The sequence below is a fragment of the Primulina tabacum genome, chromosome 12, assembly GCF_025594145.1.
Source record: "Primulina tabacum isolate GXHZ01 chromosome 12, ASM2559414v2, whole genome shotgun sequence".
In the NCBI taxonomy this organism is placed as follows: Eukaryota; Viridiplantae; Streptophyta; class Magnoliopsida; order Lamiales; family Gesneriaceae; genus Primulina; species Primulina tabacum.
In genome coordinates, this window is record NC_134561.1 from 38,216,862 (window position 1) to 38,229,842 (window position 12,981).

Consider the following 12,981-nt stretch of genomic DNA (forward strand, 5'->3'; position numbering starts at 1 on the left):
ATTGCGCTGAAATTTCTAGTAACTATTTCTTAACTTAATATGTTCAGAAACGGATTTCTGACACTTATATAAATTTTCACAATACAATAAAGCTCGTGCATACAAATGATAAGTGAGAACAAAGTGTGGGCAAGATGATCCTTAACTGATCTGATAGAACTTAATGTGTGTACAAATCAGATAATGATAAATCTGCTTGAGATGTGCTGAGTATTTTGATAATGCTGATTATGTTCAATGTAACGATAGTCATCTTCAATTTAGAAGTATTATCTTTTAAAACCAACATCAATAAATAGAGACGATACTCACAAATATATTGAATAACAAAAATTGTGCAGAAGATGTCACGTACCTTTGTCGTGTTTCCGAAAATAGAAATGACCAATTCACTTTTATTGGATACTAGCTAGAAGGAGTAATTAACATATATTTTATTATATCTTTGAAATATATTTGGAGATAACTATATATTGTTCTAAGAGAATATTACCAGATTAATATGCGAGCTGATCTGTTCTACTACATAATATACGTGAACAACATTATTCTATTTAAGCTATTGCAGATGTTGTTCAGATCATTTTAGTTTGGACAACATAACTTGTTTTGTCCGTTTCATCTTGTATCAGCTTATTAATTATTTCAACGAGTCAATTCAGTTTAGATGATCTGTATTCATTAGTTTTGGCCAAGTCAGATCAATTTAGTTTTTATTAACCAAAACTTTGATTTAAAATTTATCTCAACAATCTACTTCACTTATTTTTTGAAAAATTATGCGACACGATTATTTGCATGATGTCGAATATTATCGAGAGACGCTTCTAAATAATACCCTGAATATTTAAACTCGAGGGATCAATAAAAGTAAACATAAAATAAATAAATAGAATTACAAATGCATTTTTTTTTTAAAAGCACGGGAGTTGAGTTCATGCTAACCTCATTGCTTGCATCTCATCATCTGAGTTTTGGAAGCTACTAATAAGTTATTTGATATTTTTTATAAATTAAAAATCTAAAGTCAATCAATCAATATTTGTAATTTTTTTACACCATGAAAATGTAATGAAATAATTTTAAAATAAATTCCATTAATTTCATCAATCCAATCAATTATTGATTGATAATGACTGATTTAATTTAGAAGAAGATATTTGATTTGGGAAGGATTCGAGTAACGATTCATATTTCGAGTATATATACAATCTACTACAATTAATATTCATTTAATCAAGTGCTAACTCCCATTTCTTATTAAATTAATTGAGCAGATGATACAAAACTACTTTTCAATTATTTAAAATAATTTCCTTGGCCACCGCAACTGGGCCTATTTGTACATCATATGAGAGCCCAAATACAAATTAGTACCCATAATACAAAAAAGCCCATAATGGAATCAGCCCACATCATAAGGTCGGTGAAATCGACCGTTTTATCACCCATTTGGCAACGGTATAAACAAAGTCCGGCCCATTCAGAGCTTCGTCTCATTTCTCTGTCTGTCTCCGAATCCACTGAGAAGAGACGCTTGAATCACTCGTTTAGCTTCGGAAACCTCCTATACCCTACCAGAACTCCCCAAAATCTCTGAACTTCGGATTCATGTTTTGTTTCCTGTAAATCATGTACAACAACGGGCAGGAAATGTGGAATACTAATATCAACAATCTGGCGCCGCCGGGGACGAGTGGAAGCGGCGGAGCTGCGGGGATGCCTCCTCCTCCTCCGCCTCCGGGAACAAGCGGAGCGCCACCGGTTGCTCCTCCTCCACCCATGTCTTTGCCGCCATCGTACACAGTGGTTCCGAGCGAGGTGCAGCTCGACGAGAGAGCGAGGAAGTGGATGCAGCTCAACTCGAAACGGTACAGCGATAAGAGGAAGTTCGGTTTCGTTGAGACGCAGAAGGAGGACATGCCACCCGAACACGTGAGGAAAATCATTCGGTATGTTTACTTGCATCTCTATTCTTGCTTACTTACTGTTTAAACTCTTGCTTGCTTTAGTCTTAAGATGTGTTACCTGGAGCTTTGAAGTTTAATTTTGGAAGATTTTTAATTGTTTATGTTTAAACGTTGCTATTGATTGGTGATTTTTTTTGCCTATTTCATTCAACTGCACTTTGATAGTGCGTCCTTTCCTTCCACCGCTGGCAAATTCAGAGTATTTTCTATTCAAAGCTTTAATCTTTTTGAAGTTACACGAATCTCTGTTTCTTTTATGAGAGTTTGGTCTCCTTGATTTATTAGACGCAACCTGCGAAAACTAAGTCAGTTAGTAGTTAGTGATCGCTCTTAATCTTACTGTCTACTGGTGATTGTATGTCACCTTTAATGTTTGTATATTGTCAGTATTTATTTCATACTCTTCCTTCAAATAAAATTCTATGCCAATCGTTCAGAATCCTGGAAAGTTTGCAAGTTTGGTGGATTTTGATTTATGATGTTAACTTACATTATTGGACCTAGGACTGTAAAAGTCTGGTCTTGCCTTATGGTGGAAGGGAAAGAACTGAATATAATGAAGGGAAATCATTTTTTTTGGGGGATGATACTTGAATTAGTTTTGGTTATTCTGTCCACCATGATATATATCTAGGTTTTTATTTGCTAACAGCTAACTCACACTGTCCGATTATGTAAGTTCTTATTAACTACTAGATAGTCATTTGCTAAAAAATTTATGTCACTCTCTTTATAAGTGTCCTTCGATCACAGTTTTAATTTCAAGTTTTGGCCTCTTGCTTATCTAAGATTAACATCTCATTTACCATTCATATCTATTTGTTTGACCACTCTCTCATCTTTTTAAAACTATAATTACGTTAGCATCCAATTATGAACTACTCGCTGTTTAAGTGGTGAGAGTTTTGTTTACAACTTCCATACGCAGTTTTATGTTATTTAGCTGTTTAACAGCTTGATGTGGCTCTCTTACCCCCACTTTATACATGTTTCCTCCAATAATTTAACTATCGGGATTTCCTCGTTTTCTTATTTTGCAGGGATCATGGTGACATGTCATCAAAGAAATTTCGTCACGACAAACGGGTCTATTTAGGAGCTCTCAAGTTTGTCCCACATGCTGTATATAAACTTCTTGAAAATATGCCCATGCCGTGGGAACAGGTATTCATGTTTGATAAATGGTGTGATGGTTGGTTTTCCTCTTGAATGATTTGTGATGTGGTACAAGGGTCAAGGAGGCGTTCATATTAATTTGCTTTTGGTTTGTGTCCATAGGTTCGTGAAGTGAAGGTTCTTTACCATATTACTGGTGCTATTACCTTTGTAAATGAAATACCATGGGTTGTTGAACCAATCTATTTAGCACAGGTATGACTTTATGCATGCAAAGCTACACCTATGTCCTCGGCTTTTTGTTTTTTGTCGAGTGACCTTTTCTGGGAGTCTTTATTTAATCTTAACAGCATGGTTCTGAATTTATGTTCACATTGCGTATGATAATTTTTCAGTGGGGAACTATGTGGATCATGATGCGAAGAGAGAAAAGAGATAGACGGCACTTCAAGAGAATGCGCTTTCCTCCATTTGATGATGAAGAACCCCCGCTGGACTATGCTGATAATATCCTGGATGTGGATCCTTTGGAGCCAATCCAGTTAGAGATGGACGAGGAAGAAGATTCAGCGGTTCATACTTGGTTCTATGATCATAAGCCTCTCGTGAAAACAAAGCTTATAAATGGGCCCAGCTACCGGAAGTGGCATCTCTCACTTCCAATTATGGCCACACTACACCGGCTTTCTGGACAATTGCTTTCTGATTTGACCGATGGCAATTATTTTTACCTTTTTGACATGGAGTCATTTTTCACTGCAAAAGCACTGAACATGTGCATACCTGGTATGATCGATAAACTGGATTCATAATTTACTGCAGAAACATTAGTTTTAAAATTTTAGACGTGTTTGTGAATTTTTCTGCATTTGGATTTATTTAATGCCACACAATTACTGTGGAGAGCTCCATTGCATGCCTTCTACAAATCATCCTCTCCTAATTTTTGGTTTGGTGCTTCGGTGGTTTTTAGATTGATAAGTGAAGATTGGTCCATGTTTGTCACTTTCCTTGAATATGCTCTGATGATGTCCTTTGGCAGGTGGACCTAAGTTTGAACCTTTGTATCGCGACATGGAGAAAGGCGATGAAGATTGGAATGAATTTAATGACATCAATAAACTTATCATCCGGTCTCCTCTCAGGACAGAGTACAGGATTGCATTCCCTCACCTGTATAATAATAGACCCAGGAAAGTTAAGCTTTGCATCTATCACACTCCAATGGTGATGTACATAAAAACTGAGGATCCCGATTTACCTGCATTTTATTACGATCCTCTTATTCACCCAATAACAAGCACGAACAAAGATAGGAGAGATAAGAAGAATTATGAAAATGATGAAGATGATGATTTTGTCTTGCCGGAGGAGGTTGAACCATTACTTTTTGGTACGCCAATCTACACTGACACTACAGCTGCTGGAATTTCGCTTTTGTTTGCCCCACGCCCCTTTAGCATGCGATCTGGCCGGATGCGGCGGGCTGAAGACATACCTCTTGTGTCTGAATGGTTTAAGGAACACTGGTAAGCATCAAAATTTCAATTTTTAGGGTTATGCATGTTGAACGACTGCCTTATCAAATCCGTTAATGCCTTGTTCTCCTAATATTCTCCTGATTGCATTTCTTCAGTCCTCCATCATACCCTGTTAAAGTTCGAGTCAGTTACCAGAAGCTGTTGAAATGTTTTGTGTTGAATGAACTGCATCACCGACCTCCAAAGGCTCAGAAGAAGAAGCACTTATTCAGGTCTCTGCAATCCACAAAATTTTTCCAGACTACTGAACTTGATTGGGCTGAAGCTGGCCTACAAGTTTGTAAGCAAGGGTACAATATGCTGAATTTACTGATCCACAGGAAGAATTTGAACTATCTCCACCTTGACTATAATTTTAACTTGAAGCCTGTGAAGACCCTTACCACCAAGGAACGCAAAAAGTCACGGTTTGGTAATGCTTTTCATCTTTGTCGTGAAATTCTGCGTTTGACAAAGCTTGTTGTTGATGCGAATATTCAGTTTCGGTTGGGAAACGTCGATGCATTTCAGTTGGCAGATGGGCTGCAATACATTTTTTCACACGTTGGCCAGTTAACCGGTATGTACCGGTATAAATACAGGCTCATGCGGCAGATCCGAATGTGCAAAGATTTGAAGCATTTGATTTATTACCGATTTAATACTGGGCCTGTTGGAAAAGGTCCTGGATGTGGTTTTTGGGCACCTATGTGGAGGGTATGGTTGTTTTTTCTTCGTGGAATAGTGCCTCTCTTGGAAAGGTGGTTAGGGAATTTACTTGCTAGACAGTTTGAGGGACGACATTCCAAAGGAGTGGCTAAAACAGTGACAAAGCAGCGTGTTGAAAGCCACTTTGATTTGGAGCTTCGTGCTGCTGTCATGCACGATGTTCTTGATGCTATGCCAGGTTAGTATATAAACATTTTCCGTTTTTTATCTTTCCCCCCCTACCGTGTGACTTAAATGTCCTTTTGCCATGTCCATTTGACGCCGCAGAGGGTATCAAACAGAATAAAGCAAGAACTATTTTGCAGCATTTGAGTGAAGCATGGCGTTGCTGGAAAGCAAATATTCCCTGGAAGGTATGTATCCTTGCTTTTTGACTATTCCTTGGTATGATCTTGATGGTAATATCATTATTTTATTTGATTGGACTTGGGCTGAAGTTTGTTGTCAATTATCTTTCCTCGTATTAGGTACCTGGTTTACCTGTTCCCATTGAGAACATGATACTACGTTATGTCAAGTCAAAAGCTGATTGGTGGACGAATGTTGCTCATTATAATCGTGAACGTATCAGGAGAGGAGCAACCGTTGATAAAACTGTTTGTCGAAAGAATCTTGGAAGGTTGACTCGCCTTTGGCTAAAGGCAGAACAGGTACGATCTTTTTATCATGTTCTCACTTAGAATTTGTGTTGTAATCTGGATGCTTGCTCCAGTCTTTCTTCCTCCTGTGGTTTTTATTAATATTCTCTGTAATGCCACTTTCTGAAACTTATTTTTTGCACTCTTTTCAGGAACGCCAGCACAACTATCTGAAAGATGGCCCATATGTCACACCTGAGGAAGCGGTGGCAATATACACAACTACTGTGCATTGGTTGGAGTCAAGAAAATTCTCTCCTATACCATTCCCTCCGTTATCTTACAAGCATGACACAAAGCTTCTGATTCTTGCTTTGGAGAGACTGAAGGAATCTTATAGTGTTGCTGTCAGGCTAAACCAGCTACAAAGAGAAGAGCTGGGTCTGATTGAACAAGCCTATGACAATCCTCATGAGGCGTTGTCTCGTATTAAGCGTCATTTGCTTACACAGCGTGCCTTCAAGGAAGTAAGTTGCCAAAGAAATCCAAATTCCTTTATGTAAATTCACAGCTTTTGGGAAGCGTAAATATTCTCATAAGGTGCAAGATATTTTGTGGTTTAATGATGAGAGAGACTCGCAGTTTACCATTGCATGCAATTTTTCGGAAATAAACATGTTAAGCTAATACTTGAGTGGTCTGCAGGTTGGCATTGAGTTCATGGATCTGTATAGCTATCTAATTCCAGTTTACGAGATTGAACCACTTGAAAAGATTACTGATGCATATCTCGATCAGTACCTGTGGTATGAAGGTGATAAGCGCCACCTTTTTCCTAACTGGATTAAGCCTGCAGATTCAGAACCACCACCATTGCTGGTTTACAAATGGTGTCAGGGTATAAATAACTTACAAAGCATTTGGGACACCAGTGAAGGGCAGTGTGTGGTGATGCTTCAGACTAAATTTGAGAAATTTTTCGAAAAAATTGATCTAACCATGCTTAACAGGTAAGCAACATGATTTTCTCTTTTTTTTGGGGTGGGTGGGGGGTTTAAAATCACACGCTTATATTATATTTTAATATTGTTGTAGGCTTCTTCGGCTGGTTCTTGACCATAACATAGCTGATTATGTTACTGCGAAGAATAACGTTGTCCTTTCGTACAAAGATATGAGTCATACAAACTCATATGGGCTTATACGTGGTCTGCAGTTTGCTTCTTTTGTGGTGCAGTACTTTGGACTTGTCTTGGATCTTCTACTTCTTGGTCTAACTCGAGCCAGTGAAATTGCTGGTCCACCACAGATGCCTAATGAGTTTATTACGTACCATGACACTAGAATTGAAACACGGCATCCAATTCGGTTGTATTCCAGATACATTGATAAGGTTCACATACTATTTCGTTTTACCCATGAAGAGGCTCGGGACCTTATCCAGCGATACCTCACAGAGCATCCTGATCCCAACAATGAAAATATGGTTGGCTATAATAACAAAAAGTGCTGGCCAAGAGATGCCAGAATGCGACTCATGAAGCATGATGGTAATGCTCTTCTTTGCCAACCACCTTCAATTATTTAGTATTATTTTATATTTTTATTGTAATATCAAAGCCAATTAAATTTGATGCAAACTTTTTGGTCATGGCATTTTGTATCTTGCAGTCAATTTAGGGAGAAGTGTCTTTTGGGATATGAAGAACCGCCTACCTAGAAGCATCACCACACTTGAATGGGAGAACAGCTTTGTGTCTGTCTATAGCAAAGACAATCCGAACTTGCTCTTTTGCATGTACTTTAGACTATTTCTTTTGTTACTCTACCTTTTCAACTATATAGCTGTATATCTGCTATATATTTGATATACACACGCACACATATGCATATAACTTGAAACATAATAAATTAATGATGTGTGCAGGTCTGGATTTGAAATTCGTATTTTACCGAAGATAAGAATGACACAAGAGGCTTTTAGCAATACAAGAGATGGGGTTTGGAACCTCCAAAATGAACAGACAAAAGAACGCACTGCTGTTGCTTTCCTACGGGTAGATGATGAACACATGAAAGTGTTTGAGAATCGAGTAAGACAGATTCTCATGTCCTCTGGTTCGACAACATTTACAAAGATTGTCAATAAATGGAATACAGCTCTTATAGGTAATGATTCAGTATCTCCTTCTAGAGCTCGGAGCTTCTTCCAAAATGCATGAACTGTATATTGTTGCAGTGCTGCTGGTGCTTTTATTTTTACGCTGAATAGTTTTTGTTTCGGCAGGTCTTATGACTTATTTCCGTGAAGCAACTGTGCACACACAGGAGCTGTTAGATTTGCTAGTAAAATGTGAAAATAAAATACAGACTCGTATTAAGATCGGGCTGAATTCGAAGATGCCTAGCAGGTAAAGATATGAATTATTCTTGTGGTTTTTGTTATTCTCTGTTTCCTGATTTCTGAGATCTTTTTGAAATTTCTCTTCTTTTTAGGTTCCCACCTGTCATCTTTTACACCCCAAAGGAAATTGGAGGTCTTGGAATGCTTTCAATGGGGCACATATTGATTCCTCAGAGTGACCTTCGACATAGTAAACAAACAGATGTTGGTGTGACTCATTTTAGAAGTGGAATGAGTCATGAAGAGGACCAACTAATTCCCAATTTGTATCGCTACATACAGGTATGATGAATTGAAATCGTGCTTTTATCATGTCTTTTGCTCTAAATTCAACTTCTTGTTTACCTCTATCTGGACTTCGATTTTGTGACAGCCATGGGAGAGTGAGTTCATTGATTCACAGCGTGTGTGGGCTGAATATGCATTGAAGAGGCAGGAAGCCCAGGCACAGAACAGACGTTTAACACTGGAAGATTTGGAAGTAAGCCTAAAAACTATTTTACTTTTCCAATCTGTAGGTTTTTTTGTTAATTTTGCCTTCCCGGGGGTATAATATTAGTTACACACTTAACAATGTTAGTAGCTGCGATTTTCAAGGTATCTCTCTAGTGTGTTTTCCCTTCACACCCTCGAAAATGTAAAACATGATCATTGAAGGAAAGAAAAAGTAGAGTTTTGATGGACATTGTGCGCAAGGTTTAGCATGTTTGGGCCTTTTCTTGTAATAATCTAGGTTTATCTAGGTGTTCTCATTGATAGGGCATATTTCTTGTATTTTGTTTTAATAAAAGCATGTTGACACATTTCTTTCTATTTGATTTGTAGGATTCTTGGGATCGCGGAATACCTCGAATTAATACTCTATTTCAAAAGGATCGACACACCCTTGCTTATGACAAAGGGTGGAGGGTGAGAACAGATTTTAAACAGTATCAGGTCCTGAAACAAAATCCATTTTGGTGGACACACCAAAGGCATGATGGGAAGTTGTGGAACTTAAACAACTATCGTACTGATGTCATTCAAGCTCTGGGAGGAGTTGAAGGAATTCTTGAGCATACATTGTTTAAGGGAACATAGTAAGTAACTGTATGTTTATTGTACCCTTATTACACTTATATGTGGAAATGCCTTTTTGTGAAACGTTGGGCTGAACATTTTATTGCTTGATCTTTGCCTTTGTCCACTTGATGACACCATATTTCTTCCTTTCTTTTTCAGCTTCCCTACATGGGAGGGTCTTTTCTGGGAGAAAGCATCAGGTTTTGAGGAGTCCATGAAGTATAAGAAATTAACCAATGCACAAAGATCTGGGCTCAATCAAATTCCTAACAGAAGGTTTACACTATGGTGGTCACCAACTATAAACCGAGCAAATGTATATGTTGGCTTCCAAGTGCAGCTGGATCTTACGGGGATTTTTATGCATGGAAAGATACCAACGCTTAAGATATCTCTGATTCAGATATTCCGTGCGCATTTGTGGCAGAAGATACACGAGAGTGTGGTGATGGACCTTTGCCAGGTTTTGGATCAAGAGTTGGACGCGCTGGAGATAGAAACTGTTCAGAAAGAGACAATTCATCCGAGAAAGAGCTACAAAATGAACAGCTCATGTGCTGACATTCTCCTTTTTGCTGCTCAAAGATGGCATATGTCAAAGCCCAGTCTTGTGGCTGAATCGAAGGATGTGTTTGACCAAAAAGCCAGCAATAAATACTGGATTGATGTTCAACTTCGCTGGGGTGACTATGATTCCCATGATATTGAGCGATATAACAGGGCAAAATTTATGGATTACACAACAGATAATATGTCTATCTATCCAGCACCAACTGGTATGCTGTTTATATAATAGATGATTTATTACAAGTGCTGATACCTCAGATCGAGTAACTTAGTTGATTCCATGTGCAGGGGTAATGATAGGACTTGATCTTGCCTACAACTTGCATTCTGCTTTTGGAAATTGGTTCCCTGGGTCAAAACCATTACTTGCCCAGGCCATGAACAAGATTATGAAGGTGCCATTTAATTTTTTGTTTTAACATTTATTGTTGCCGAATAGTTAGCTAGGCATGCTAATATTAGAATCTTTTGCATGCAGTCAAATCCAGCATTGTACGTGTTAAGAGAACGTATAAGAAAAGGGCTGCAGTTGTATTCCTCAGAACCTACAGAGCCTTATCTATCATCTCAGAACTATGGGGAGATATTTAGCAATCAGATTATCTGGTTTGTTGATGACACAAATGTCTATCGAGTCACCATTCACAAAACTTTTGAGGGAAATCTTACGACAAAACCTATTAATGGTGCCATTTTCATTTTCAACCCCAGAACTGGTCAACTTTTTCTGAAGGTTGGTTGTACAACCTGCTATATTTCCCGAATATCTTGATATTTATGCATAAATTTACCGTGTTTGTGTAAATCTCTTACAGGTTATCCACACAAGTGTCTGGGCTGGGCAAAAGCGTCTTGGTCAGCTGGCCAAGTGGAAAACTGCTGAAGAAGTGGCTGCTCTGGTACGGTCATTGCCGGTCGAAGAACAGCCAAAACAGATTATTGTGACTCGCAAGGGCATGTTGGATCCATTAGAGGTCCACTTGCTTGATTTCCCAAATATTGTGATCAAAGGAAGTGAGCTACAATTACCATTCCAGGCTTGCTTGAAGATTGAAAAATTTGGTGATCTAATATTGAAGGCCACAGAGCCACAAATGGTGTTGTTTAACATTTATGATGATTGGCTGAAAAGCATCTCATCTTACACGGCATTCTCTAGGCTGATATTGATTTTACGTGCCCTCCATGTCAACAATGAGAAAGCTAAGATGTTGCTGAAGCCTGATAAGACAATAGTCACCGAGGCTCACCACATCTGGCCTTCATTGTCAGATGAACAGTGGATGAAGGTGAGATTTTTCGGTCGATGCCCTTGTATTGCCCATGTGTATGACAGTGGCTGTCGTAATAGTTTTCTGTTCTGAGGGAAAATTTCTGTATTTCACATCACTGATGGCTTCTAAATATAACAATTCTGTCTAATGCTTTTGTTCTCTTGTGAACTGTAACATAGGTTGAAGTTGCTCTAAGAGATCTTATACTTTCTGACTATGCGAAGAAGAACAACGTGAACACGTCGGCATTAACCCAGTCCGAGATCCGTGATATAATTCTTGGAGCTGAGATTACTCCACCTTCACAACAGCGACAACAAATTGCTGAGATTGAGAAACAGGTGATCCCATCTCATGCATAAATTGCAGTATGTTTATTGTTTTGCTGCTTAGTAGTGTTTTTTTTTAAATCATAAATTGACTTTTATGTCCGTTTAGGCAAAGGAGGCTAGTCAGCTCACTGCAGTCACTACGAGGACCACAAATGTGCATGGAGACGAATTAATAGTCACCACTACAAGTCCCTATGAGCAAGCAGCATTTGGTTCGAAAACCGACTGGCGAGTCAGAGCAATATCCGCCACAAATCTTCATCTCCGGGTGAATCACATATATGTGAACTCTGAAGACATCAAGGTAATTTCATCCTGAAGTCGCATTAGAATCAAGTACTTCTCATGGAAAACACTCGCTAAGATTGCCTTTCTTGAGCAGGAAACTGGATTCACGTACATCATGCCTAAAAATATTCTGAAGAACTTTATATGTATTGCTGACCTCCGCACCCAAATTTCTGGTTACCTTTATGGCATAAGTCCTCCAGACAACCCTCAAGTCAAAGAGATTCGTTGTATTGCAATGCCCCCTCAGTGGGGGACTCACCAGCAGGTTCATCTTCCATCAGCTCTTCCTGAGCATGATTTCCTGAACGATTTGGAGCCTCTAGGATGGATGCATACACAACCAAACGAACTGCCTCAGCTGTCACCCCAGGTTTCTACTTGACCCGATCTATATACTTCGTTTACTCTCATTTTGCATGGATACTCTCATATCATCATCTAATGCTGAATGTAGGACCTTGCTGCTCATGCACGGATCTTGTCAAACAACAAACAATGGGACGGAGAGAAGTGCATAATTCTGACATGCAGTTTTACTCCTGGTTCTTGCTCTTTAACCGCGTACAAGTTGACCCCTTCTGGTTATGAATGGGGAAAAAGCAACACAGATGCTGCGAGTAACCCCTATGGCTACCTTCCGACTTTCTACGAGAAAGTTCAAATGCTCTTGAGTGATAGATTCCTCGGTTTCTACATGGTACATCATACCCTCCTCCAGCTCTTTTAAGTAATCTGCTTGCTCTTGCCAGTCTCATTTGTGATCAATTTTGGTTGTGCAGGTACCGGACAACGGTCCATGGAATTACAATTTTATGGGCGTGAAACATACTGTGAGCATGAAATATGGGATGAAACTCGGGACGCCTCGAGAATACTATCACGAGGATCATCGGCCTACTCATTTCCTGGAATTCAGCAACTTGGAGGAAGGCGAAACTGCAGAAGGTGATAGGGAAGATACCTTTGCTTAATGTAGTATTCCCTACCTCCAGAGTTTCTTGTAATTTAAAGTTGGTAGGTATTTTATTATTTACCTTCTGTTGAGCAACTCACTTTGAAGAAATCCAACAAATGTCTCTCTTTCTATGTTGTTCAGTAAAGTAGTTGCAGGTTTATTTCCCTCGGCAAAAATTATTTC

The 12,981-nt window shown here is 38.8% G+C and overlaps 1 protein-coding gene across 1 annotated transcript; it reads left to right on the plus strand.

The window, feature by feature from the left end:
- Positions 1-1,481: 1,481 nt before the first annotated feature.
- LOC142520491 (pre-mRNA-processing-splicing factor 8A-like) lies at positions 1,482-12,962 on the plus strand. Its single transcript, XM_075623472.1, has 26 exons — positions 1,482-1,952; positions 3,011-3,134; positions 3,249-3,341; positions 3,482-3,872; positions 4,129-4,615; positions 4,723-5,513; positions 5,603-5,688; positions 5,803-5,985; positions 6,126-6,440; positions 6,619-6,923; positions 7,009-7,463; positions 7,585-7,711; positions 7,841-8,082; positions 8,201-8,324; positions 8,410-8,599; positions 8,691-8,798; positions 9,143-9,396; positions 9,539-10,155; positions 10,235-10,341; positions 10,425-10,679; positions 10,762-11,235; positions 11,400-11,561; positions 11,659-11,856; positions 11,935-12,213; positions 12,298-12,540; positions 12,623-12,962. The coding sequence occupies exons 1-26, from the start codon at positions 1,633-1,635 to the stop codon at positions 12,812-12,814; spliced, it is 7,122 nt and encodes a 2,373-aa protein (XP_075479587.1). The 5' UTR covers positions 1,482-1,632; the 3' UTR covers positions 12,815-12,962.
- The last annotated feature ends 19 nt before the right edge of the window (positions 12,963-12,981 follow it).

Excerpts from the sequence above, each read along its gene's own strand:
- LOC142520491 (XM_075623472.1), top strand. The coding sequence starts at position 1,633 with ATGTACAACAACGGGCAGGAAATGTGGAATACTAATATCAACAATCTG. Across the intron at positions 5,689-5,802 it reads AAGCAAATATTCCCTGGAAG|GTACCTGGTTTACCTGTTCC; the intron begins GTATGTATCCTT and ends TCCTCGTATTAG. Across the intron at positions 12,214-12,297 it reads TGCCTCAGCTGTCACCCCAG|GACCTTGCTGCTCATGCACG; the intron begins GTTTCTACTTGA and ends TGCTGAATGTAG.